The sequence below is a fragment of the Tamandua tetradactyla genome, chromosome 22 (assembly GCF_023851605.1).
Source record: "Tamandua tetradactyla isolate mTamTet1 chromosome 22, mTamTet1.pri, whole genome shotgun sequence".
Classification (NCBI taxonomy): Eukaryota; Metazoa; Chordata; class Mammalia; order Pilosa; family Myrmecophagidae; genus Tamandua; species Tamandua tetradactyla.
Window position 1 is genome coordinate 13,869,374 of NC_135348.1, and position 25,934 is coordinate 13,895,307.

General features: G+C 40.4%; 1 protein-coding gene across 7 annotated transcripts in view; it reads right to left on the minus strand.

Moving 5' to 3' along the window:
* The window catches only part of TRIM2 (tripartite motif containing 2), a 214,828-nt gene that overhangs the window by 15,886 nt on the left and 173,008 nt on the right, over positions 1–25,934 (minus strand). For all 7 annotated transcript variants that reach the window (XM_077139764.1, XM_077139763.1, XM_077139759.1 and 4 more), the window contains exons 4-10: positions 23,113–23,264; positions 20,929–21,109; positions 19,318–20,041; positions 9,436–9,539; positions 9,019–9,186; positions 2,559–2,727; positions 1,398–1,468 (exon numbers count right to left, since the gene is read on the minus strand). In XM_077139764.1, the coding sequence (XP_076995879.1) occupies positions 1,398–1,468; positions 2,559–2,727; positions 9,019–9,186; positions 9,436–9,539; positions 19,318–20,041; positions 20,929–21,109; positions 23,113–23,264 (1,569 nt within the window). The remainder of the gene's footprint in view (positions 1–1,397; positions 1,469–2,558; positions 2,728–9,018; positions 9,187–9,435; positions 9,540–19,317; positions 20,042–20,928; positions 21,110–23,112; positions 23,265–25,934) is intronic.

The following is a 25,934-nucleotide window of genomic DNA, read 5'->3' on the forward strand; positions in this document are numbered from 1 at the left end:
CCTCTCTGCTCTCTGTTCTCGTCTTCTGAGGCTCACCTGGGCTGGCTTTTCCCACTGTTTTCATCCTTTTACCAAGACACCGCCTTCAGAGAGCAAAGAGGATGGAGGATACCACTTAATCCACACTGATGGGGAAGAGGCAGGGATGGAGCTCTACCACCATGAAAGCAAATCCAGGGAGAAGATGTGACAGGAAGGGGCCTCGGAGGTAAGCCACGGTTCCCTCAACTGCTCCCATCACCATAACTCACTGTGCTCTATTCTTTGCCCAGGGATTTGGCACCCATCAAAAAAGCACAAGCCCCTCCCATTTACTCAGGTTCAAGATACCCTCCAGGATGAGCAGTGGAAATGAGGCCATGAAACGACTTTAATCACCTTTGTGTGCTAAAACACACTTTTTTTTTTTAAATTTTTATTAATAAAACCAATCAACATACAGTATGAACATTCTTTTTTTTCCATCACAAAGTTGTATATTCATGTAAAACATACTTCTTACCTAGCTATTCCAGTTGTCAATATTGACAGATTGTCTTTAGTTTCTCCATGGCCGTCTCTAAGTTGAGTCAATGGAATACTACCTATGCTATTTCCTTATTATCATTTTGCAATGGACTCACTTAAATTTTAAAGGAATGTATTTATTAGGAAAACTTTATATCACTTCCCTAAGTAGAAAACAGTATCGCTTGATGTAAACAGAAAGCAATTCTGAAAATAAATACATAACTTAAAATAAAAATGCTTGTCAGTGCACTCCTGTGATCTTGGTACACTTTCCTTTAATGGAAGGTGTAACCTACTTTGAGAAACCTTGGTCCAGAATATTCCTAAGTATTTTTCATTTTGGTAAATGAGAAATTTGTTTTGAAGCACCTGATTTTTTTTTCCTGCTGACTTGCTCATAATAAGTAAGATGTACTGTACCGCTGAGGTTGTGGTCATTTTCTAGATAACACTAAGTATGTGAAAGCATTCTAAGAAGTATGAAATATGCTACATGAATATAAATTAGGGCTATTCCCCCCCAAATTGTAACAAAGTTTCAGCATCTAATTTTGTTTTTAAGGACTTATGATGCAGAAAATTCACAAAATGATCGTTTCAATTTACTAAAAAGCCATAGAATATTAAGCTTCACAAAGCATAATTGCTTTTAAAATTAATGTTCAAGTCATCTCCATTATTTCCAGTATTTTGTTCAACTATCTGAATCTTCAAAGTCTGTATGTCTAACAATTAAAGATGCCTCTGTAAACAGAAGCATAATCTGTGCTTTTAGGTTGACCCCCTTAGGTTCTGTGTATTTACATGAATATTGCATTATATCTCCCCAAACCAATTTTTCAATAAAAGCAATTAAAAGTTAGTAACAACTGACATGCTTATAGTACCTTGACAGAATGGTTATGGAAATCTGTAACAATAATTTCATTATTGCTATTTACAGCTGCAAAATGGGGACCTGTAATAAAGATGGAAAAAAAGTGAGGACCATAACAACAAAAATGATTACAACAATAGCAGTTACTGTCAAAACAACAATTATTTAAGAAAGAAAGAAGAATTGTAGGCTCAGTCATTGAAAAATTATTCAGTTAGATCTGTGGCTCTACACAGCTTGGACGCTATGCTATTCCACTCTTATGCTGCCTCTCTATTCTGACTTTGCCAAGAAATTCTAGCAGCCCTAAAGGAGTGGGATGAGCAGTAAGCATCAGAATTCATTCTCCGCGCCACCATATGAAAGTCACATCTGCTAGATTCCCTGAGTATGTGTTAGTTAATTTAGGGCTCACAGCTCCCACTAAGGAAAGACGGTATAAGGGGTAACTATTAGCATTGGAAAAAACACTCCAATATATAATATTCTGAAAATTAGAGCAGAAAATCCACGCTTTATAATTTTGGGTGACATTCAGAACTTGGCAGGACTGGAGAAAAAGCACAAAGAGAGATTATGCAAATCAATGTTAAATGCAAAAAGCATCCTTTTGAAAAGAAAATGTAATACATTGTTTTCAGCCTCTTCTTGCAGATGTGATAACCTAAGTAACCTTGTGATTGCAAAGTGGTACTTTCAGAAAAAGAAGCAAAAGAGACTGTCCTCCCTGGACTCAGCAGATACTCTACACTGTTCTCTTAAAATCTCCTAGAAAGATAAAAAAATTCGCATGCAGAGGCTCTTTAAATAAAACGATAGCCATGGGGAAACAGGAGCTACTCCACTGCACCTCAAATTTTTATTTTATGTAAAAAAGGGAATTTTCTTTCTGAATCCATCTTTGGTTTAAAATAATACTCTACAATTAGACTTTTGAAGTTGTATAATGCTACCAACAAAAGCCACACCTGGATTTCAGTTCAACTTACTGCTGGTGGAGGAACTGAGAAGCATCTAACTAACCATGCTTGGGCTTAAATGTCATCCCCAGCACCTTTCCCAAAGACAGCAAACACCAGGGCTGTGGTGTCTTCCACATGCTCCAGTTATCATGCAAATGTGAACAGAAGAAGCATAAAAAAGGGGGTTTACATATTACCATCAAGTGTACCTGCAAACTGCCTGTCCCCATTTCCTCGGCTACCAAACCTGGTGACTATTTTCCCGTTTGGCTGGAAAATAAACACACAGCACGCCTTGTTGTCCACCACGATGATATGCCCGTTACGGTCCACGGACACTCCTTTGGGTCCCATCAATTTTCCTGATCCAATTTTCGCCTGTTAGAAAAAGGTACAGAAATCATTTTTTTAGCTTAAAAAAAATATGTATGCGTAAGCTATAGTTTAAGGAAACTAAATCGATTTGTGCTGAGCTAGGTATGTTGCAATGCGATAATTTTTATCTGGTTCCTTTTCTGCATCCATGGAGATAATCAAACACTTACAATTTAATCTATCAATATGTAAATTATATTGATAGCTTCCATTTCTGAAACATGCCCTACTTGGACAAGGTAGTCTTTTAATGCACTTCCATACTATGTCTCTGTGTTTATTAAGGCTTCCTCTGTTGGTATGCAGAGATAAAACTGGTCTCCAGTAAAGACCTAAAAATTTAACAAAGCTTGTCGTCCTCTTCAATGGAATTCTCTCTCCCTGCTATTGCATTCCCCTGAATAAAGCCATCCTTGCCAAGTTAACATTAATCCATAAATATTTAGAAGGAATATGTATGTATGTGGAATCTGTACCCTTTCAAAGGGCCTGGTATTGAGTTTTCAATTGGTAGATTTGGCAGGATACAAACAGGCCTCAGAAGCTAGGTGGTGCAACGACTTGAAGAGACAGGTCACAGGAGACACGGAAGGAGGATTCAGCCGGTACAATGTGGGTGGGGGTCATGCATGTGAGCGGGGGGTCATGCATATGGGTGGGGGGTCATGTCTTGTTCAATCCACCATTATGTACTCGGGGGCAAGGGGCCTGAGGAATATCTTAAGAACCATGGTTCTTCTCCCTGGCCCCAGGCTTAAAATGTCAGAGGGAAGTTGATCCACGTCATGTTTTCTGGTTTTTTTGTATGCTGTACGGCAGGGTCACATTTTATGATTTTCCATGTGAGTATCCCATTATTGCAGCACCATTTGGTGAATTTTTGTTTGTATGTTTTGCTTGTTTGTTTGTTTTTTGGGGGAAGTGCATGGACAGGGAATTGAACCTGTCTCCCGCATGGCAGGAGAGAATTTTACCACTGAGCACAGAAGGTTTTTATGAACGCACTTCCAGATATATTATTGCAAAAACTAAGGTATAGAACAGTGAATACAGTCTGAGCCCACTGTTAACTGCTATATATGCATACATGAATCTGGAAGGAAAAATAAGAAACTAAACTGTTTGCATCTAGAAAGTAGAATTAGTGGGCTTTACCCTTTTGTAGGCCTATTTAAAAAATCTATTTGCATGTATTACTTTTGTGTGTGTATGCTGTATGGTGGGGTCACATTTCATTGTTTTTCCATGTGATTATATTCTGTTATTTCAGCACCATTTGTTGAATTTTTTTCTTTGTTGTTGTTTGTTTTTTGGGAAGTGCATGGACCAGGAACCCAACTCAGGTCTCCCACATAGCAGGCAAGAATTCTACCACTGAACTATGCTTGCACCCCCTACTTTTTAAATTAAAAAATAAAATCCAAAAAAATTACATTTTCGTAAGTTGTCTTAGCCCTTATTTCTTCCCTCTATCACTGCTATCAGCAAGAAATATATGAGAGACACATATGTAATTTTAAGTGTTTCAGTAGCCAGATTAAAAAAAGTAAAACAAAACAGGGGAAATTAACTTCAATTATATATTTCATTTGACTTTATATCCCAAATATTATCATTTCAACATGTAATCAATATAAAATTATGACTGAGATATTTTATAATTTTTGGACTAAGTCTTTGACATCCAGAGTGTATTTTATACTTATAGCACATCTCAATTCCTACCAGTCCTATTTCACACACTCACTCTCCACAGGTGGCTGTCGGCTACTGTACTGGGCAGTGTAACTCTATATTCTTCTAAAATCACACATATGCTTACAGCATCAGCTATCATCCTTAAGTGTAAGATTCCCACGCCCAATCTATAGGCATGAGCTGTGTAAGAATAAAATTAAGTTTAGCTTTCACACAAGATGGCACAGGATGAGAGAAACGGAACTCATGAAACAAACAGCTGCAAGACAGCTCAGACTGGTCTTGCAGGCAGGGAAAGGAGCGGGCGTCTGACATAAGCCTAGAATTGGCGCCAAATCCTTATATAAGTAAAAACAAGTTTAAATAAGTAATGGCAAGGGTCACTGAAATGTAAAGCGTAATCAACAGCGGGAACCTACGGTGGAAAATTTGAATTAGTTAGGCTACCTGGATAGGCTGTAACTTCTGGAGTGTCCAATCAGTGGAGAAACAGGGGAGGGACCTGTGTGCTAAGGTTAGGATATAAAGCCAGTGACCTTCTATTGCTTGGTGTGCCTGCCATCATTTTTTTTTTTTTTTTTTTGGTTGGGTACCCTTGTTGCAAGATTGTAAATAAATTCTTTTCTTCTCCACCACTGGATGGGCGTTTGTCCTCTTTCAGGTATGGCTTTCTTTCTAACAGCCTGTTTCACAAATTGTCACCTTAGACTCAACCAATATCAAACCAAATTTATCTTCTTCGTGTCCACCATTAAAAAAATAATAAAGAAAAAACCAAACCAGCACCTCCTGATTTCCCAATTTCTTTTATGACACCATAGTCCTTTGAGTCGCCCAGGATCAATATTTCAGAGCAATATTCATTCTTTCCTTCATTAGTTTGGATCTCAGTTTTCTCATCTGTAACATGGCAGCTAGGGTGCTTACTTGTTGGATTCTGCAGATGTCCTAAAAGGATAGGGGTAAATGCTTCCCACCCTTTAATAGATATATCAGCTCTATAAGACTATCTTCTTTCTCAACAGAGACATGAAGATATGTTCAGAAGAGAGTAAGGAGAGAGGGATAGGGACTAATCTACAGTGGGGTTCAGACTTTATGCAATCCTTTTTACTTGTAAGTTTATAAATGAGATTTAGATTTGATCTCTTTTGAGCAAGGGGACACAATTACTTAGAAAGGAAACAGGTTTTCTTGGCAAGGGAATCTGTTGTGTGAATTTGATTCTGATTCTGCAATCTAATCCAAAGATCAAAGAGACAATAACATAATGGTTTGTAAAGAAATAGCATGCTTTCTTTCATGTCTGAATGGAAAGCATGTCAGCAGAGATCAAAAGGGAAAAATGACCCTGATTATTAAAGCAAGGATATTCTTCCTACTGAACATTATTGAACACTAGTTGTCACTTAGACTGACTCAGTCTTATAAAAATAGATGGTAATTATCTAGACTAAAACTGGAAAATGAAGGATTATCTCCTCCATTTTATCATGCACTAAGACTGGTGTAGGTCTAAGACAAAGAAAACTTAAATGTGAACCAAAACCTCTTTTCTTTCCCTTCATCACTCCCCATTTAGCTGTCAAGTTAAACAAGTACTACTTCATTCAGCCTAAGACAGTGTGTGCCCCACATGAAACAGAATAGTAAGCAAAACTATTTTAAACCAGGTTTTGGAATGGTCAAATGAAAGTATTTAATTCAATAAATAGGTCCTTAATTTGAAGAAGGAAGCAATGAGCTATTTTAGAATATGGTGGTCCAGGACCTCTGCATTTGCTCTGATCACAAAAAGTTAGTTCCTAGATGGGCTGGAAGATATAAATAGGTGTAAAGATGGAAAGTAAAAGATTAGGAAGACAGAGGGGAATGAAAATAAGGGGTAGGGAGTTGGTGAGAAAGAAGAGAAGATACCCTACAATCCCTGGAACTATTCGTAAGGAAGAATAGAAGGGAGGATGGTAAGAGGAGGTAGAATGAGGAGGAAGAACGGTAAGAAGGAGGAAAAGGAAAGAGGAGGGGGAGAACATCTCATACTCGAAATTCCAGACCCAAAAAACCTACCACGTGTCTTTCATGATTTGTGCTCCGAGATGGAAACTGAAGTGAGTGGGACCGAATTCACATTGCACCCTCATCTCCTTGTTGTTCTCATTTCCTCATCAAAACAACAAGCACAGCTTTGGAGAGTGGATAAAGGAAGCGAAATTGGACTACATGTGTAAAATAGAGCGGGATTTGGCTTTTAGGACCTCATCCCAACAGAACTGTAATGCTGGACTCTTTGTAAGGGGCTGAGTTCACTTCACTAAGATGAGGAAATACTCTTGATAGGAGGCTCAGAATCATAGTCAAAAATGGTTTAAACTGAAACGTGATGAATGACAAAGTAGAGTGGTAATCTTAATAATTACAGAGCACAAGTATGACTTAGAAGAAAAATAGAGGAAAAAAAGTGATATGTAAAGGAGAGGATTTATGTCTCGTGATTTGTGGCTCATTCATCACTGGGTATTTCCTTCATTCAACAAATGTTCATTCAGTACCAATATGGATAAGAGTCTGCTCTGGATAGCAGGGATATGGAGACATATTCCTCTAGTTTTCTATATGCCACATTTCTGGGCTTCAGAATGTAATATAGTTCAAGGTTGTCCACAAACCCCAATCTGTTCTCAAAGTAGTCAGTTGTTTCAAAAACGTTAATTGTGATCCTTACACTCTTTCTTCTTCAAACCCTGTGACTTTCTACTTTACTGTAAATTCCCGTCGAACTCCTGGCTGTAGCTTGGGATGGTGAGTGAGGAGGGGCCTATGGGGTACCACTTCCTCTCTCTCTCCCACCACTGCCAGACTCTCTGCTCTCTGGCCTCTATCCTGCCTCTTAGCCATTGCTTTGCTGTTCCCTGGTATGTGCCCCTCCCCCAACCCCATAGGCTCTTCAAATGGCCAGATTTCTCCTTTCATGGGTCTTGGTTCTAATGTCATTAACTCAGAGAGGCCACTGTTGACCACCCCTCCTAAAACATTCTTTCTCCCATCTTGTTGTTCTCTAGCAAAACCCCTCATTGCAGCCCTTCTAGGAACTCTTTTCAAAAATTAAATAAGGTTCCCTCCTAGGGTGAAGTGTTTTCGAAAGCATAGTCTTTGTGCATCTTATACAATGAAATAGTCTTCCGATTTTAAAACTCAGGGAACACAGAAAGACAAACTGAGGCTGCGTGGAAATGTCACTCCAAGTCGGGGCTGAGTGCTTGGGGCAGGTTTGGATGCACAGTTACCAGATTCCAACCCACGGCCAGCACTCCCCCTACTCCCCTCTCCCAGGATCCTTCTGAAAAATTCCAACTATTGATTCTCATTAAAAAAAATAAAGCTACGAGGGAGGAAATGGGAATTCTAAAAGAGAGAGATGGAATTAAAGGCTCCTGCTTCAACAACTTTTCTGGAGGTGGTTTTTACAGAATAGAATAAGGTTTTACAGAATAAGAAGACAAATCAACTGACTGCCCTAAACTTTTACTGCGCTGACTCAGTTTTCAGAAATATCCAGCCATCACTTTTGTTCTGCCACACAGTTTCACAAATGACTCCCTATTTAGATATACTAATGAAAAAGCAGGTCTAGCTTAGATAACCCTATTAATACAAAGGATCCGTATTTGTGTTAAAGGTACCCCTTTCTGACCATCTGCTTCATTTTACTGAGTCCCAGTGAAATAGAAAAAGAAGAAAATATGTATCTCTTGGTACACAGCTGTAGGCACCAACTTGGAAGCACCCCTATTACAGTATTAAACTATTGCTGTTATCAAAGATAACAAAAGACTCTCTGCTCTTCGGTGATTTGCTGGAGAAATAGAAGCATTTCTATTACATTTCCATTTACATTTCCAAAAAGATGATGCCGGGAGTAATAGCAAACATGACAAGAAATGGAATCTTTCAAAGCATAGCTCAACTTGGCATTTTTTCCATGAAGCCTGTCTCAGCTTTCTCTTCCTACCAATTCTAAGGTTGCATGCTTTAACAGTACAGCTTTAGGTCATATCAAACAATTTATGGCTGACTGAAGGACGATATAAATTATTTTCTGTCATGTCTTGTTTATTAGACCTTTCTCCTCAATTGGCTCATAAATTTTTAAAAGGTAGAGACCATATTTTATAATTGTGCTCTTCGCATATCATCTATCAAAGGCCTGAGGAAGTAGAAGGCTCTTCACAAATGACAACCTCCAGATTAATTTGAGATATATAAATTGCTTTGTCAGAACTCATTTCTAAAAGCCATTGTTTTTCACTGATTTGCAACAAGAACAATTTCCCTCTAAATTTCACAGTTTAAAAAAACAGCACTTGAGCAACCCTAATTACTTACTTTATAATATAATCCACATCTAGAATATATGAGTAGATTTATGACATTATCATTGTTCGTTTCACTTCATGAAAATTCAGATGTAACAAAGTCTTTGCGTATAAAAATTGTTGGATATTCTATGGGATCTCAAAAATGAAAAACTCAAATTCCTCATATATTTTCAATTCCTTCTCTCTAGTGCTTAGTGGTAGATTAGTAATTTAATCTTACCTTAAACTTCCCATCTGAAGAGAAAATGCTAACCCATTTGTTATCGTAATCTGCAATGATGATGTCCCCACTGGGGTGGACGGCTACTCCTGTGGGCCGCTGAAGCTGCCCGGGAGAGCGTCCTCGGATGCCAAAGCGACTTTTGAACTGTCCATCGTTGGAAAATATCTGTAAAGTAAATTCCATTCATTAGACATGAACCAGCACAGAAACTGCTGAAGAAGAAACAGGTAAGAACATTTGTCATGTGTACTACAGGTTATGCATGCAAACTGTATTTGAATAAAAGCCTACATACACATGGCAGGCTTCTCTTTCTTTCCTTGTGCCATGTGTCCTAAGTCCCAAGTAAGAATATATGCAACTGTATCTGTTTTACCAATAAAAGTGTTTAAAGTCTACAGTTAGGGGCCATACCTGCACACACTGGTTGTTACTGTCTGCAATTAATATCTTTCCACTTGTAGACGCAGCCACCCCCTGAAGGTTTGTAAACTCTCCTTTATTTCTTCCTTTGGTACCTAAAAATAAATGATAAAATCACAAGAAAGTAAGCACTAGAAAATTAGATTTCTCAGTCTCAGCATGAGGATTTATTCAGGCTTCCACAGGTAACCTGAGAATGCAGAATATTTTAAAATTATATTTTAAAAATAAAAGGGAAACCCCATGACCTAATCCTATGCAACTAAACCTCTCTTCTACACTAATCAAGAGTTTACAGTATCACTGTTTTCAGGCAGATGCCAATTTTCCCTCATTATTTTATAGCTATATATGAACATGATTAAAATATATACTTAGAATCCACAAAGAATTAATGATAAAAACTAATATTTCAATTGAAGAGATGCAATGAGAGAGAAGTCTTATTTTGGAATTTTGGTAAAAATCCTATGAATTTTGGCAAAAATCCTACTCTCTCACTCAGCAGTTGTTAGAAGAAACCTGGATGCTTAACTTTGAGTGCAGTTAACAAATCATAAGGCCACATATGTTATAAAAAAGCAGGCTGGTTTTCATATACTGGATTCATTTATGCATATTTCCAAAGACTCAATTTCACATAGGTTGTATATTCTTCTGAAAATATGAACGATATCTTGACAGGGCACTTTCTAGGCTAAACAAGCAAGAAAAGTTAACAGAAATGAATTAATCCAAGGCATTATTCTCATTTTACTAAACTTCTTTTGAAGGGAGACATGAGGCAGGAGAGAAAAGGCAAAGGAATCTACAGATTAACAGGCACCTGTTTTTGTTTCAGAAGTAGTATTTATGACCGATTTCAAAAGGACTATGCAAATATTGATGGACGGAAACAGAATGAAATGACCACGAAGGAAGTTCAAGGAAGTTCATATTTTCAGAGTTGGAGAAAACCATGCTTTAATTGTATAATTTTATTTATATTCAAAAGAACAATCAGATATTTTGCTTTTAGACATTAATGTGCTGCCTTTGGAAAGAGCAGACAAGGACACACTATGATGACTAAACTTGAACACATGTTTAAACATCACTTAGGAATACTTAGATTCTATGGAAACAGAGTTTTGCATTTTGGAAGTAAAACTGGTGATGGAATTGAACTCCAGTACACAACTGCTGAGGAGAAACATCTTAGGTTATCTGGTTTTCACCAGAGCACTGATCTGAAATCCTTCTCGTCCACGTAGGGACAAAAACTGCCAACTGCCCTCCTTCAAGGAACCTTTTTCTGTCCTGCTAGGGACAAAGCTGATTCTACTTAGAGAAGGCTCTGCTGGCAGTAGCAGTGGATGTTTCAAAGGAAGGGAAAAAATGGGTAAAATAGTGCTTTAGTAGAAGTGAAAGGGTTATCTTAGTCCAAAATATGTCATCTTTCTTCTGAAAATATGGAGGTGATGTTGGAGAAGGGAAAATATCAGAGCATAAAAACTGTAATATTACAAATATTAATATTCGGATTAACTTGAGGGTCTTTCTTTGTAAAAGTAAGCACACGTTTTTGAGTGTCAGTAGAAATAGGTATATTTCAAAACTCGAGAACAAATTTAGTCAGACCAGATTACCAATAACATTCGGAAAAAGAAGAAGGAAGACTCTATGCTTAGCTTGAAATAAGTGTAAAATGCTCAGTTACCCGCCAATATTTGGTCAGGAGATCAACAAAACCACACTACACTGGAACACATATTCTTGGAACCCCTACTAAGTCCAGTGTGTTGGCTTAGCTCTTAAACTCTCGGTCTCAAGTTAACTACAGCCTCCCTCACTCACCCCACCTGTAAATGAAATCACAGGAATGGACAAACATCTGTTAAGTCTAAAGTTGCTTTTATATCTGTAAAAGAGCTAGATGGAACAGGCACTGCTGTTTTAATTTTATAACATATGTTTAGAAAAATCTTTTTCTTTAAGCCATATGGTTTGGTTTATGAATAGCTGGGGCTGGCAATACATCCCTTGATTCTCTTGAACAGTTTTTGGCTTGTCAGTGATTACAGATCATCTTTAAAAAAAATTCTTTTTTAATTCTATTTTAATGCACAGCAGGGTCACAGTGTTACTCCTGGAGATGAAGGGACACCACAAGCATATTCTTGAGTGACATATAATCTGTGCTGACTATTTTTACTGGCGATTAAAGTAGAAAAATCTTGATGGTGAAAAACAGGGCAGAATGACAGTGTATTGTCATTATGCTGAAATGCTTATAATTAGTGTTAATAAACTGGCCTGCAACCAAAATAAAATAAATTAAAATTTCAGAAGGTAGGAAAAGTTGGGGATCCTATTTCGCTCTTTAAGATTTTTAGTAAATCCTATTTAGTCTATATAAAAGCACTATTATCTCTAAAGTAATCTAAATATATCAGGAAGACTTGTTCTTTCATGACAAATATGATTTAAAAAAACCATACATAGTACTTATAAAATATTTTCCTAATTATTTTGATCATTTGATGGTTGAATTTTGGCTAGCAGAATGAGTAATGCAGGTTTTAGATGTAATTATATACAATTTGGCAACATTTCCAAAAGATAATTAAACTTGTTTTTCCCAGATGTCAAACTAGCCTATGAAGCAGAAATGAATTTTTAAGCCAGGAGTTTCTCAGCCATGCTCTTCATGATCATTTCCATCCAAGCCTTCAGGAGGATTACAGAGGTAAAGTAAGCCCCAGCATGAAATAGGGAATCATCAGTACAGATCTCTTCTACCCAACCCCAACTTAAAATGAAAATTAATGCTAAATAAATGTAGATACTTTGATGAGATAATGCAATAAGATGAAATTAAGCCTAGTGAAAAGGTCTAACACAAGATCTTCAAACAAGTGGGTGCTTAACAAATGTTTGTTGAGTGAATGAGTGCATGAATGAGTTACTAATGATGAACTAATTACAACCCACATTACATCATGGGAAAATGAAATGTTCACAATATTTACAGCACTTTCATATACATTCTCTCAGGTACTTACATTAACCATGCCATGAGCTAGCAGGGCAAATATTTTTCCATTACACAGATGAGAAAAACTGAAGCCAGACAGATCACAAAGGCAGTAAGAGACCGGAAAGAATAAAACCCAGTTCTCCTGACCCTTTGTGTGTTTGTTCCAATGCAGTGCTTCTAATCCATTTTCTAATGCATTTCTAATCCATTGCTTCTTTCTAATTGGGACTTTAAAAATACCAGGTTTCTAAGATGAGGATATTACTGGAACTCAAATGTATCATATTTTCTCCTTAAAATCCTTTGGAAAACCCCATCCTTTATTGCATGGTATATTAACTATTTAACTGTCTGCATCCCTCACCAGGCTGCAAGTTTCCTGAAGGTAGTGGCAGCAACTGCCCTGTTCATTGCTGCACCCTGTAACACAGCCTAGACCCTAGCCTCAGTAAGTGTTAGTTGCATCTTCCACTTGAAATGCAAGAAGAGTTCCCAAGGATGGTATTCGTGAGGGGTGGAGGCAGGTTTCCTATAATGACCTCAGATGCCAAATTAACAGGATCTCCTTCCTTAGATATTTTAGGGAGGGAAGGTGGTGGTTTGCAGATGTGGAGCAAGAAAGAGGGGCATAAAATAATTATGAATCTTCCTGTAAGGCCTCTGTACCCATACTAAGTGACTTTACACATCCATTTATATCACAAGAAAGCACACCGTTCTAGAGTACAACTGGATGTTTCATTCAACACTTTTCAAGTCTAACGAGGGTATGGTGTACGAATTATGTAACTGGAAACAATTCAGCTCTAATTCTTTCACTCCCTCCCACATCTTCTGGCCTTCCCTTTGTTCTATGACTTTCTTTAGCAGCTGATGAAACCAGCTTAGAGCTTCTAGTCAGCGAATCAGTGCAGGAAAAATAATCACCCTGCTTCAAAGAATCATTGTCAACAGATGCTCTAAGCTACTTCGCTGCACCTACTTGGGATTGTTTTCCAATGCAATATTAGAGTATCACAGTAACTCATTAAGTTTTCAGGTGTGGGTGAGATCATATATTTCCACTTTGGAAAGACATTTTAGATGAAGAGGAATCATGTGCAATGAAAAAGACCAGGGGCTCAACTTCTGCTGCTCTGAGCCTCCATTTCTTCACTCACAACAAGAGTTCTATGTTGTGCTAATAAGAGATCCTGAGAAAAGAGAGGGAGGAAGGCCTGATTTGTAGCATTTTTCATAGTGTAAATATTCCTGTCTGGGTCAATTTCAAGCTACAAACAAGAAGACACCAAACACTGAGTTGGGAAGACTTGCTCAAACAGCAATTGTGAGCCAAAATGAACTGACTTCAGCACACATATTATACTGGAGAGGTATATGATACTGTAGGGCTATTAGGAACTGAAGAAATATTATACCTCCTCAGGATTTTCAGTAAGATGACATATGGAAGTTGACTGCACAACATCTGGCTCAGAGATGCCTGTTCCTTTCTCCAGCTTATCTCTTCCATTTCCCCATCAATTCCTCTTTGAGCCACAACTCCTTCCTCTGACATGTCATTTAAGTTGATTATTTAAAGTAACTTCTCTATGCTTTTCATTTCCAAATTGATGTCTCTAGGCTTGAATTCTTAACTGAGCTCCAAACCTATACTCCAAACTGCCTACTGTGTACTTCCAACAGGATGACCAAGCAGAAACACAGCAACAGTTAACAGAGCGCTTACTATGTGCCTGCACTGTTCTAAGCCTTTACATGCATTAACTTCTTTAATCCTCACTGCAGCCACATGACGTATACATTAATAGTATCCCCATTTTACAGATGAAGACACTGAGACACAAAGAAGAAAAACAACTTTCCTAAAGTCACAAGCTAATAAATAGCAGGCTGGGATTCAAATTTAAGCAGTCAGGCTTCTGAACTCTTTTATCTTCCATGGACTTTCTTTTCTCTCTTTTATCTTCTATGCTCATTACATATTAACCACAAGTCGTTAATACCAGTTAATGAGCAAGTGCCAGTTAACTGGTACTACGTACCTTGCCTCTTTAAAATTTAATGAACACTATTTGGTGTCAGGCAGTTTTCTAAGCCATTTCATGTTTTAATTCATTTCATCCTCACCACAGCCCTATGTGCTAGGTTCTTTTATTCCCATTTTCAGATGAAGAAACTGTGGACCTGAGGGGTTAAGTAACTTACCAATCAAGATTGTACAGGTCAAGTTTGTGAGAGTGTTGGGGCTAGAACCCAGGGCCCCAACACTCTCAAGAGTAGCTTGAGAGTCCATAGCCTTCACCATACACTCAACTGCCTTACATCCCTCCAGCACCCCAGGCCCAAGAGCTGAGAGTTCTCACTGGTCACCAAGCCCTGTCCTCTACCTCTACTCCTCTCTACTCCAACATATCATTCTTTTTTTTTTTTTTTTTTTTTTTGGCATGAGCAAGCATCAGGAATCGAACCTGGGTCTCCAGCATGGCAGGTGAGAACCCTGCCACTGCGCCACCATTACTGCAATAGCTTTTTAATAGCCTCTCTGCTTCCCAGGAGACATTTCTGCTAGATTTCCCCATAATGCTCCCAAGCGCTCTGTAAAGTGAATTACAAGTCACTACACCAGCTCAGTGCCTCCACATCACCAACAGCTGGGGTTCTCGAATCTCAGTGTGCACAAGTCTTACCAGGAGCTTCCAGAATGCAAGTTCCTCGGCCCTGCTCAGAGATTCTGATTCTGTAAATGCAGTTTGGAATTCAGGGATTTCCATTTTTACCAGGTACCCCAAGGAATTCCAATACAAGTGGTATATGGACACATGTTGAGAAACACAGGTTTACAGAAAAAAGTAAGCTTCTTATCAAGCAAATACAACCTGTTTTCTGCTTCTATCTCACTTTATTTCATGTTTCAAGATAATGGAATCATTTGCATTCATTGAGTGCCCTAGTTTCTTATCTTCCTGCCTTTGTACCTGCTCTCCCTTCATCTAAAAGACCTCTTTCCACTTTCCATCTAACCGGCTCTTCAGCCTGAAAGTCACCTTAGATGTACACTTCATCTCCTCTTGGGAACTTCCACGACTTGCCTCCAACTCCCAGCCTCCTCTGCCTCCTACCCCACTCCAACATCTCTGCCTTGATGCGTTCTGAAGGTGTAATATTTGTTTACATATCTGCCCCCCTTCTAAACCATGGCCTCCTCTAGGTAAGAGTCCCTGTCTTCACACCAGGTCCTCGTAAAAGTCACATAGTAGGTACTCAAGCAAAAGAGTCATACCTAACTAAGGGGCTACATAATCAGTGAGGAAGGTGAAAATCTGAATCAAAATTATCCTGGAAAATTCTTTCTGACACCCCGAATGGGCAACACCCACACTTTCACGACTATTCAAAGTCAACACATGCAGTTAGGGTTGTTCTATGAGTTCTAATATATGCGGCATGAAAACTATGTATCTTTAAGCATAGAACCCAGTGCAGCAAGAAGTTTACTGTGTGTGAGGGCTGCAGGCAGAGACCAGCTTAGGGGACAGCAGAATTAGGGCTGCTATCCTACGTGGGTAGTTGAGTTTCAATGAATTCTAGATTACATGTTGCAGGCTTCAACACATGCACGAAGGCACTGTTCAAATCATGAACATCTATTGTCATGCACCTAATAGCCTAACTGTACAGAGAAGCTTAAAGTTCTAAGACAAAGGTAAAACACTAAAAGAAAGTTGAGCCTTCCAATGACAACATAAAATCTAGCCAGGGGGTGCAAGGGTAGTTCCGTGGTAGAATTCTCACCTGCCATGCGGGAGACCTGGGTTTGATTCCCTGTCCACGCCCTTCCCAAGAAACAAACAAGCAAAACAAACAAATAAAAATTCAACAAGTGGTGCTGCAATAAGGAGAGACTCACATGGAAAAATAATGAAATGTGACCCTGCCACACCGCATACAAAAAAACAAAAAAATCTAACCATTGGTAGACCACATTACAGATGTTGAGAATGAGTTCTTAGAAGGCCATCATACTACTACTAATAATCACAGTGAGTTCCTTGGGGGCTAAAAGGAAAAAGAGATTATTCACATTTTTCAAAGGATGCAAATCAAGAAATACTTAAAAGACGAGGCGGTACCTTTAGGAAAGGAAAAAAACTGGGGAACAAATTGAAATACAAAGGCCCAGGGGTGACAGCACAGGGGGCACGCAAGGACCAGGGGTCTACACCACTGATGTGCCCGCCTCATCTCCAGCCATTTCCCTCGTCACTATTTCTCCTCTGACCTTTGCTCATCCTGCATCTTCTTAATCCCTTTGACCCCTCTTCACCTTTCCTCACACCAGTCCCTCCGTCCGGGGATGCCACTTTGCATTTTTCAACTAGGATAAGTCCTCCTCGTTCACATCCCGGCTTAAATGACTTATCATTTCTATACTTTTCCGTCACCTTGCCCATTGTCTTAAATTAGTTGGGCAGACGTATGTCAACCCACACTGCATAAGCTCTTTGGGGAAGGAGACCTCATTTCTTTCATTCCTACATCTCCACTGCCTACCGTGATGCCTGGTGGCAACAGCTGCTCTATAAAAACAGTGTCTTCTGGGTAGGCTTTAGATTAGAACAGAAAGTTAAACAGGCCAGGGAGATTTGTCTTTATTTCTACACCTACATCTTTATTTCATTAATAAACACATATATAGTGCTGAAAACCAGGCATACTTCTGAGCTCTTTACCAATATTTAAACATTTGAATAGCTTCCTACCAGTGCCAGTGAATCACCATGGTTATACTTCTCAATGGTTAGTGCATCCCCTTCCCCCTGGGGAATTCAGAATCAATGTAGCTGGTTGGGGTGGGGAGGGGGGCGCCCCCAAGATATATGCCTCTTCCCTCAGCTATGAATCACAGGTAGAAATAATGATGATGAATAACAATAATGGTAGCAAACTAATATACACCATTAACTGAGCACATACTATACATAAGCAAGTGCAGGCATTACCTCCCATCTCACCCCCACAGCCACCTTAAGAGTTGGTTAATATTTCATTCCCTTTATTTTACCGAGGAAGAAAGCAGGTTCAGAAAGGGGAAGCCAGTTGCCCAGCTGGCAAGGAGAATCAAAATTCAGACCCTGACCCACCCGACTGCAGAACTGAGCCTTTCTCCACTCCGCACACTGCCTGAGGATGTAGGTTGGGGGTCACTTGGCTGGGGGACTGAATGCAAGCCTGAGCTTGTTCTTAAAGCAGGAGACCAATGGAAAGCAGCAAGACACATCTTTTGAGCAGAAAAGGCAGTAGGGAGAGGAGTCAAACAGACTTATTAATGGCATGTGTAAAGACAAGGCATCTCTCATTTATTTAGCCCTTCCTACACCTCAGGCTTACTTCTGAGAAGCAGCTCCTTTTGTAATTTTTTTTACAGACATGGAAATTCAAGCCCAGGCTTAAATAAGTGGTAGAACCGGAGAGGCCCACCTGAGAGGCTCCTGATCTAGTGCCAACCCCAGCTCCTACGGTCTGCTCTGGGGGTGTATTAACAGCCTCTACACACAGCACATGATGGCTCCACGCCCTGAATAGATGACTTACTTATCACATTATGGTCTTTACCAAGAGTCGGCCTAAAATAGGAGCATAGAGCAGCTTTTGCCTATGTTTCAAGAAGCCAAAAATGTTCCATGCAAAAAGAGTTCAATGATCAGAAAAGTTTGGAAGTACTGCCTGTTACCTCTTCCTCTGCCTTGGAGACTTACAGTATATCTCAGTAGAATCTAGAGGTTCTGAGGAGTTTTGCAGGAGAGAAATCTGTTTCCTTCATTGAACCTAAGGTTTTCCCAATCTGTTTGAACCAAAGAATTTGTTTTCTACATGTTAGTTAATATTCTGTACGACACCCTTTAGGAGATACTGCATTCAATGTACAGCTAAGAGAGAGAAAAAGAGGTGCAGCCTAGAAGTTCTTTCGGAAGCAGTAACCAATCACAAATTTAGACTTTTCTTTTCTTGAGAATTATCAAATCTTTTGTTGCTTACATTTGAGTTACTTTATTTTGAGAAAAAGGACAGTTTTTAACGAGTCAGAGGCAATAAATCAGAAATGGGACGGGCAATTTGCATTCTCAAATCTCTTGGCTCATGCTTCACTTTCTTGCTTCTGCTCCAACCCCATTCCACTCTCCAGGTTACTGTTTCCACACACTCTCCCCTTCTTTGGGGCTACTCTCACAGCTGGAGTGCAAACAGCTTGCATTGCACCAGCCTTCCTGCACCCACCTCCCCCACTACAATGCAGAAGCAGTTAACAGGAGGGAGGGAACGCTTTGCTCACAGCACAGCTGGGGCTGGCAGATTTCAGAGAAACACAAGAAATTAGCTGATAAACCTTTGGTTTAGGGAGAAGTACCCTGAAAACACTTCCATGGGGAACAACAAAAAACATTGCCAGGGTGGGCAACGGTGGCTCTGTGGCAGAATTTCCGCTTGCCGGGTGGGGAGAGCTGGGTCTGATTCCTGGTGCCTGCCCATGCAAGCAAACAAACAAACAAACAAACATTTCCAACATTTCCTTTAACATTTCCAGGTAACAGGTGCTGCGATTTTTCTATTTCTCATTTTGCCTATTTTCAGTTTCTAAATTTCTGCAATGAATATGCAGCACACGGATGTTAAAAAAGAAGAAAAGAAGGAAAAGACATCCGCGGGGGGAGCTGCATCAGCTCCCCCCAATGAAACATCTCAGCATCTTCCAACAGCCTCAGGTGGACGTTGTGACCTACAAGGTTGCAATTACCCTTTCCTGGTTTCCCCTTAAGCTCAGGCCTCAGGCACAGACACCGTCCCCTGCTTACCCACTCGGAAGATCAGATCGTCTTCGATGGGGTTCTCTTTTCGCTTCCCAGTGCTGTACATGCTCGCCGGCCGTTTCACAGCCTTTTGCTTTACGTGGCCGCTCCCAGGGGATTTGACCCGCCTCTTCACGCCTTCGGTGGTGGGAGACACGTCTGCAGAGCGGATCACTTTCAGTTTGAACGGGCTGCCTCGGATGTGCTGGTCATACAGTCGCAGAGAGAGGGTAAAGTCCCCTTCCTTCTGGACGGTGTACAAAAACTCGTAGGTGCCGTTCTTGTTGTCCAGGATTTCCCCGTCGGCCACGCTCCCGTCGGGGGTGCTCAGCTCAGCGGTGAGGTAGGCATTGCCCGTCTTGCACAGCTCGCCGTCTTTGTCCTTGGTTGTTATGGTGACGGACATGGGCTGCCCGATGATGGTCTGCCGCAGCCCCTCCCCCGTGGCCACCGTCTCGGAGGCGACGGCGTTGGTGGTTAAAATCGTGCCGAGGTTGTGGATGGACTTCTTCAGCCCTTCGGTTTCCACGATGAAATCCAGCTGGTCGTTCTCCCGCGGATGTAGTGGGAAATCCTGATCGGCCAGTTCGTTCAGCTTCTCGCTCATCTGCTTTTTCACGAGCAGCACCTCGGTCTCGGTGCCATGGTTGAGGGCCTGCGCCGTGAAGCTGCTGCAGCTCTTAATGCTCTCCTGTCCTTCCAGCAGAGTATCCAGCTGCGACTGAAGGACCTGCCGGAAAAACCGGATGGTGAGGGAGGCAGGCTGGCCACGCTCTTCCTGTCGGGCACCAGAACAACCTATGGGACGTTTGCACGGTCTGGGTGCTGGGGCGGCGCCCTCGGTGGGCACAAACGAGGTTAGAAGGTCTAGAGACCACTGCCCCCCCACCCCACCCCGGCTGGGGTGGCCCTAAGCCAGTGGTATCTCAAGTAACCCAGGGAACCCAGTGCTAATGCAAAATCTTAAATTGCACTCGCAGCATCTTCTCTTTGCCTTCTGCCACACCCCTTCTCTCCCACACACATATTTTCTGGGTCATGTGTTTTTGATGGAGCTGGCAGAACCCTCACTACAGAGAATGTGGCCCACAAACTGATATGCCTGACATCTAAAATATTCATTATTTGTGATCTTTCCCTTATGTCCAAAGCTCCTCTCTCACCACCTAAAGGAACACACACCAACAAAAGAGAAACTCTCCACACCTGACTATTAGAAGCTTCTCATCCCCGTTTTTATGATTAGACACACACACTTAAGGACTGCAGTGAGAGTTCAGTCTGAAGTTGACTAACAGGTTGGTGTGGGTGAAAGAACAATTCAGAGATGACTGGACATTACAATTAAGGAAGGAAAACCATCCAGTTTAACCCTCAATCCTAAAAGCATTGCTCTATAGTCAGCCCCGCCTCTTGTCAGATTAGACAATCGCTGGTTATAAATCGGTTCTACGGTCACAGAGCCATAGGGCTTTGCTGAAAAACAGGAAGTAAAAATGGGTAGATATTCCACGAGATAAAAACTACCATTGACTGTATAATTGTGGCGGTCCTGTGAAGGGCAGCCAATATCATTCGTTTCTTAGCGGACACCTCTCAGAACACCTGGAGCCTTACTTTGTGTTTGAGGCCGTAGTTGACCTCCAGTTCCATAAGCAGCACACTCTTGCGTACGTTTAAAGTCTTCTGGAGCTCATCAAAGGTGGAATGAATGTCATCCACAATGCTGGCCTTTTGGTTGGCCAACTGATGGATGATTTCTGAGATGAACTGAAGAGCGGAGTCTATTTCTGGGAGCCTACGGGACAAATGTTCCAGATCATTATTTAACGTCAACCCTAAAACATGCCAAGTTCTGCTTAAACACTCTGTTTTGTCACAAAATATTTTCAATACCTTTCATCATCTTTAAAAATGAACAACTGAAGAACAGAATGAATAAGATGTATCATAATCACTGCCTCTACCAGAAAAGACTTCGAAGGTCCACATCTCTTTCAGTATGCCTTTGCTATGTTTGTAGCAATTGATGATACATAGCTTTGAAGCTCTCTGCAAAGCCATGGCTTTTTATCACACTTTGACTCAGGGTTTCTTAAACTTGCTGCTGGTGAAAATGTGGGCAGCATAATTCTTGGTTGTGGGGGCTGTTCTGTGCATTTTTAGGGCATTTAATGGCTTCCCGGGCTCTACCAGATGCCAGCCATGTCCCCACGCGCCACCCCCCCCCACACACACACACACACATACACACAGTTGTGGCAACCAAAGATGTGTGTAGACATTGCCAGATGTCCTCTGGGGGGCAAAATTATCCATGGCTGAGAGCAAGGTTTCTAAATACATAACTGTATCTTTTTTCTCCGCCCATATGAAAAACTTATCCAAACTGAGTATATGTTGGAAACTTCTCCCAAGTTTCAAAGTCCTTTTATTTTATATAGAATAACCAAACTTTCTCACTAAAACAAATTAGTGAGTAGATTTATTTTTTTCTGCTTTTCCACCAGCTATTTATTTCCTTTCTGTGGCCTTTTTCATACATCACACAGCTACTCTGTTCCTTCACTTTCATGCCAAAGAACAACCCCAGAAGCAGCTAAACACGAGGAAAATTGAGTCATCAACACTCAGACCATTTTGCCAGGCTCAGGCAGAGGGAAGAGCCAGTTACAGCCAGTGCAAAGTGCTTGTCGGAGTGTCAAAAACAGCAGCTAACAACACAACAAGCAAACTCACCACCCTCCCCCTGTCTACGTGGGACATGACTCTCAAGGCTGTGGACCTTCCTGGCAACGTGGGACAGAGATCCTGGAATGAGCTGAGACTCAGCATCAAGGGACAGAGAAAACCTTCTCGACCAAAAGGGGAAAGACTGAAATGAGACAAAGTGTCAATGGCTAAGAGTTTCCAAACACAGTGGAGAAGTTATCCTGGAGGTTAGTCTTATGCATTAAGTAGATATCACCTTGTTAGTCAAGATGTAATGGAGAGGCTGGAGGGAACTGCCTGAAAATGTGAGGCTGTGTTCCAGTAGCCATGTTTCTTGAGGATGATTGAATAATGATATAGTTTTCACAGTGTGACTGTGTGATTGTGAAAACCTTGTGTCTGATGCTCCTTTTATCTACCTTGTCAACAATGAGTAGAACATATGGAATAAAAATAAATAATAGGGGGAACAAATGTTAAAATAAATGTAGTTTGAAATGCTAGTGATCAATGAAAGGGAGGGGTAAGGGGTATGGTATGTATAATTTTTTTTTTCTGTTTTCGCTTTATTTCTTCTTCTGAATAGATGCAAATGGTCCAAGAAATGATCATGATGAATATGCAACTATGTGATGATATTGTGAATTACTGATTATATATGTAGAATGGAATGATCAAAATAGGAATGTGTGTGTTTGTTTGGTGTTTTTTGGTATTTAAAGAAAATAAAAGAACAGCGGCTAAGGGAGGCTCCTCAGAAGGTTGGTTTGGGGCATGAATTTCAAAGAAATCTGCTGAGAGCATTTTCCTTGAGATTAAGGTACTTTATTCCTTAATCATATTAAGGTACTAAAAACCTGCCACTACTCATAACATAAGGAGGCTTGAATTTGGCCAAGGGTTCTGGGACATCCTTCATCACTCACGAGTTTATGATTATGACCCACAATCAAAAACCAGACCCTGTTTATGACACAGAGACTGAATTCTCCAAGGGTAAAGTGAACCGACTAACTCCAAGACGAGAGACCCTTAGGCCAAGCCTCGTGCATAGGCAGCTGACTGGGAGCCAGGGAAGGTGTGTGGCACCTTTTGTTGACGGCATCCAGCTGGACCTGGAGCGAAGCCTTGTGCTGCTCCACCACATCCTTGAGCGGGACAGTGGGGTGCTCAGCATGCTCCCCCTCAGTACATTCCCGACACATGGCGGTCTCACAAGACTGGCAGTAAAATTCCATCACCTGCAAGAAATACACAAGAAAAATCCCGCAAGGCAAAAACATAGTTAATAAATAGGCAAAGGACTTGAATAGACATTTCTCCAAAGAAAATATCCAGACGGCCCATAAGCACATGATGAGATGCTCAACATCATTAGCCATTAGGGAAATGCAAATCAAAACCACAATGATATACCATTTCACACCCACTCAAATAGCTGGTATTTAAAAAGCAGAAAATAACATGTGTTGTAGAGGAGAAACAGAGACACTCATTCATTGTTGCTGGGAATGTAAAATGGTGCAGTGCTGTGGAAAACAGTTTGGAGGTACCTCAGAAAGTTAAGCATAAAATTATATAGCATGGTGGCTTGTAGCTGTGTATCCCAGAAAAACATATTCTTAACTCAATCCATTCCGGTGGATGTGAACCTATTGAGCATGGGACCTTTTGATGAGTATTACTTCAGAGAAAGAGTGGCCCAATACAATCAGGATGGGTATTAATTACTGGAGTCCTATATAAGCAGAAGGAAATTTAGACAGATAAAGAGAAAGCCAGGGGAAGGAAGAAGCTGAAGGTCAATGGAACCTGGAAGAGAAGGAAGAGGCCAGGAGAAGCTGCCATGTGATAGAAGAGCCCAGGACTGAGGACCACTGGCAGCCAGCCCCAAAAGACACTCTACAGGAAGAAAGCACTGCCTTGATGATGCCTTGATTTGAATTTCTCCTACTCTCAAAACCATGAGCCAATAAATTCCCCTTGTTTAAGCCAACCCACTACGTGGTATTTACTTTAGCAACAAACTAAAACACACTGCAATCTCCCTTCTAGGTAGGTATACACCAAAAAGAATTAAAAGCAGGGACTCAAACTGGTATTTGTACACCTGTGTTCATAGTGGCATCATTCACAATTGCCAAAAGATGGAAACAACTCAAGTGTTCATCAGTAAACAAATAGGTAAACAAAAGATGGTACATAAACATGACGGAAAATTATTCACCTATAAGAGAAAAGGAAGTTATGAGACATGCTGCAACATGGGAAAACCTCAGAAACATGATGCCTAGTGAAATAAGCAAGTCACATAAGGGCAAAAATTCCATGATATCACTTAAAGAGAAGACTAGGAATAGCAAATTTGCAGATAGAAAGCAGATTAGAGGTTACTGGAGGAGGGGAAATGGAAGAGGGGGGAAAGGGAGAATGTTTCTTTGAAAAAATTAAAATTTAAAAAGAATCCAGGTTTGGTGCCATTGTTTGAGTGCTTACTAGGCACTAGGTCTTTTACTTGCATTATTCCATTTAATTCTCATGGCCACCCAGGATGTTGCCATTATTATGTCCAGCTCTTTGGCAAAATAAAGGATAATTGTGAAGAGCATGCAACATTTATGTAATGGGTCTCACACAGAGTTGGGTCTGACTGCAAAGCAGTTCCTTTAGCCACCCAGCCAGCTTTCTTGTGGCAGAGCATAGGGCTACGGTTCTCAAACTTTTGAGTCTCAGGAAACCTTTACACACTGTAGAAATTATTGAGAACTTCTAAGAGCTTTTGTTAATCCTATTAAAAATTAAAACTGAGAAAAATTTAAATATTTATTAATGCATTAAAAACAAGAATAAACCCATTACATGTTAACATAATATATTTTTATGAAAAATGCCTATATTTTGCAAAACAAAAACTATTTCCAAAGAACAGCATTGTGTTCCGTTTTTGTAAAATTTCTTCAGGTTTTGCCTTAATAGAAGTCATCTAAATTCTGTTATCTGCTTCTGCATTGTGACAACACACATCATGTAGCCTCTGGAAAATTCTACTGTATCCTTGAGAAAATGAGAGTGAAAAAGGCAAATCAATGCCTTAGTGTTACTATGAAACTAGTTTGACCTCAGAGACCCTCTGACATCGTCTTGGAGAACCCACGAGAGTCCCTGGGCTGCATTTTGAAAGCTGCTAGTGTAATGGATAAGACAGGTGTCCGACTGAGCAGTTTGTAACCTGGCTCCACCACTTATTTAGTTGAGTGGCCTTAGGCAAATTGCGTAATCTCACTATATCTCAATTTCTACTTCTGTCAAATGGAGCCAATCATAGCAACTTCCTCATAGACGTGTGACAAATGAATAGGTTAACACTGACAAAGAATGCAGATGATGCCTGGCACAGAGAGAATGGTTTCGGAATAGCTGCTACGATGATGACATCCTCTGCTTGCCTGGAAAAAAAAGAGTTACGCCGATTCTAATGAGCTCCTAGTACAAATCTAACAGAAGGCCTGAAAAAGTCTTTTCAACAAATAGTGCTGAGACAAGTGGATATCCACATGTGAAAGAATTAAGTTGGACTTCTACCTCACACACAGCATACACAAAAATTAACTCAAAATGGACCAATGATCTTAATATAAAGGCAAATCCAACAAAACTCTTGGGAGAAAACACAGGGCTAAATCTTCATTACCTTGGATTTGGTTGTGGAGTCTTAGATACCAAGAACATGAGCTGTGTGCTGGTTTGAAAGGGTGTATGGACCCTAGAAAAGCCATGTTTTAATCCGAATCCCATTTTGCAAAGGGAGCTGTTTCTTCTAATCCCTATTCAACACTGTATGCTTGAAACTGTAATTAGATCATCTCCCTAGAGATGTGATGTAATCAAGAGTGGTTGTTAAATTGGATTAG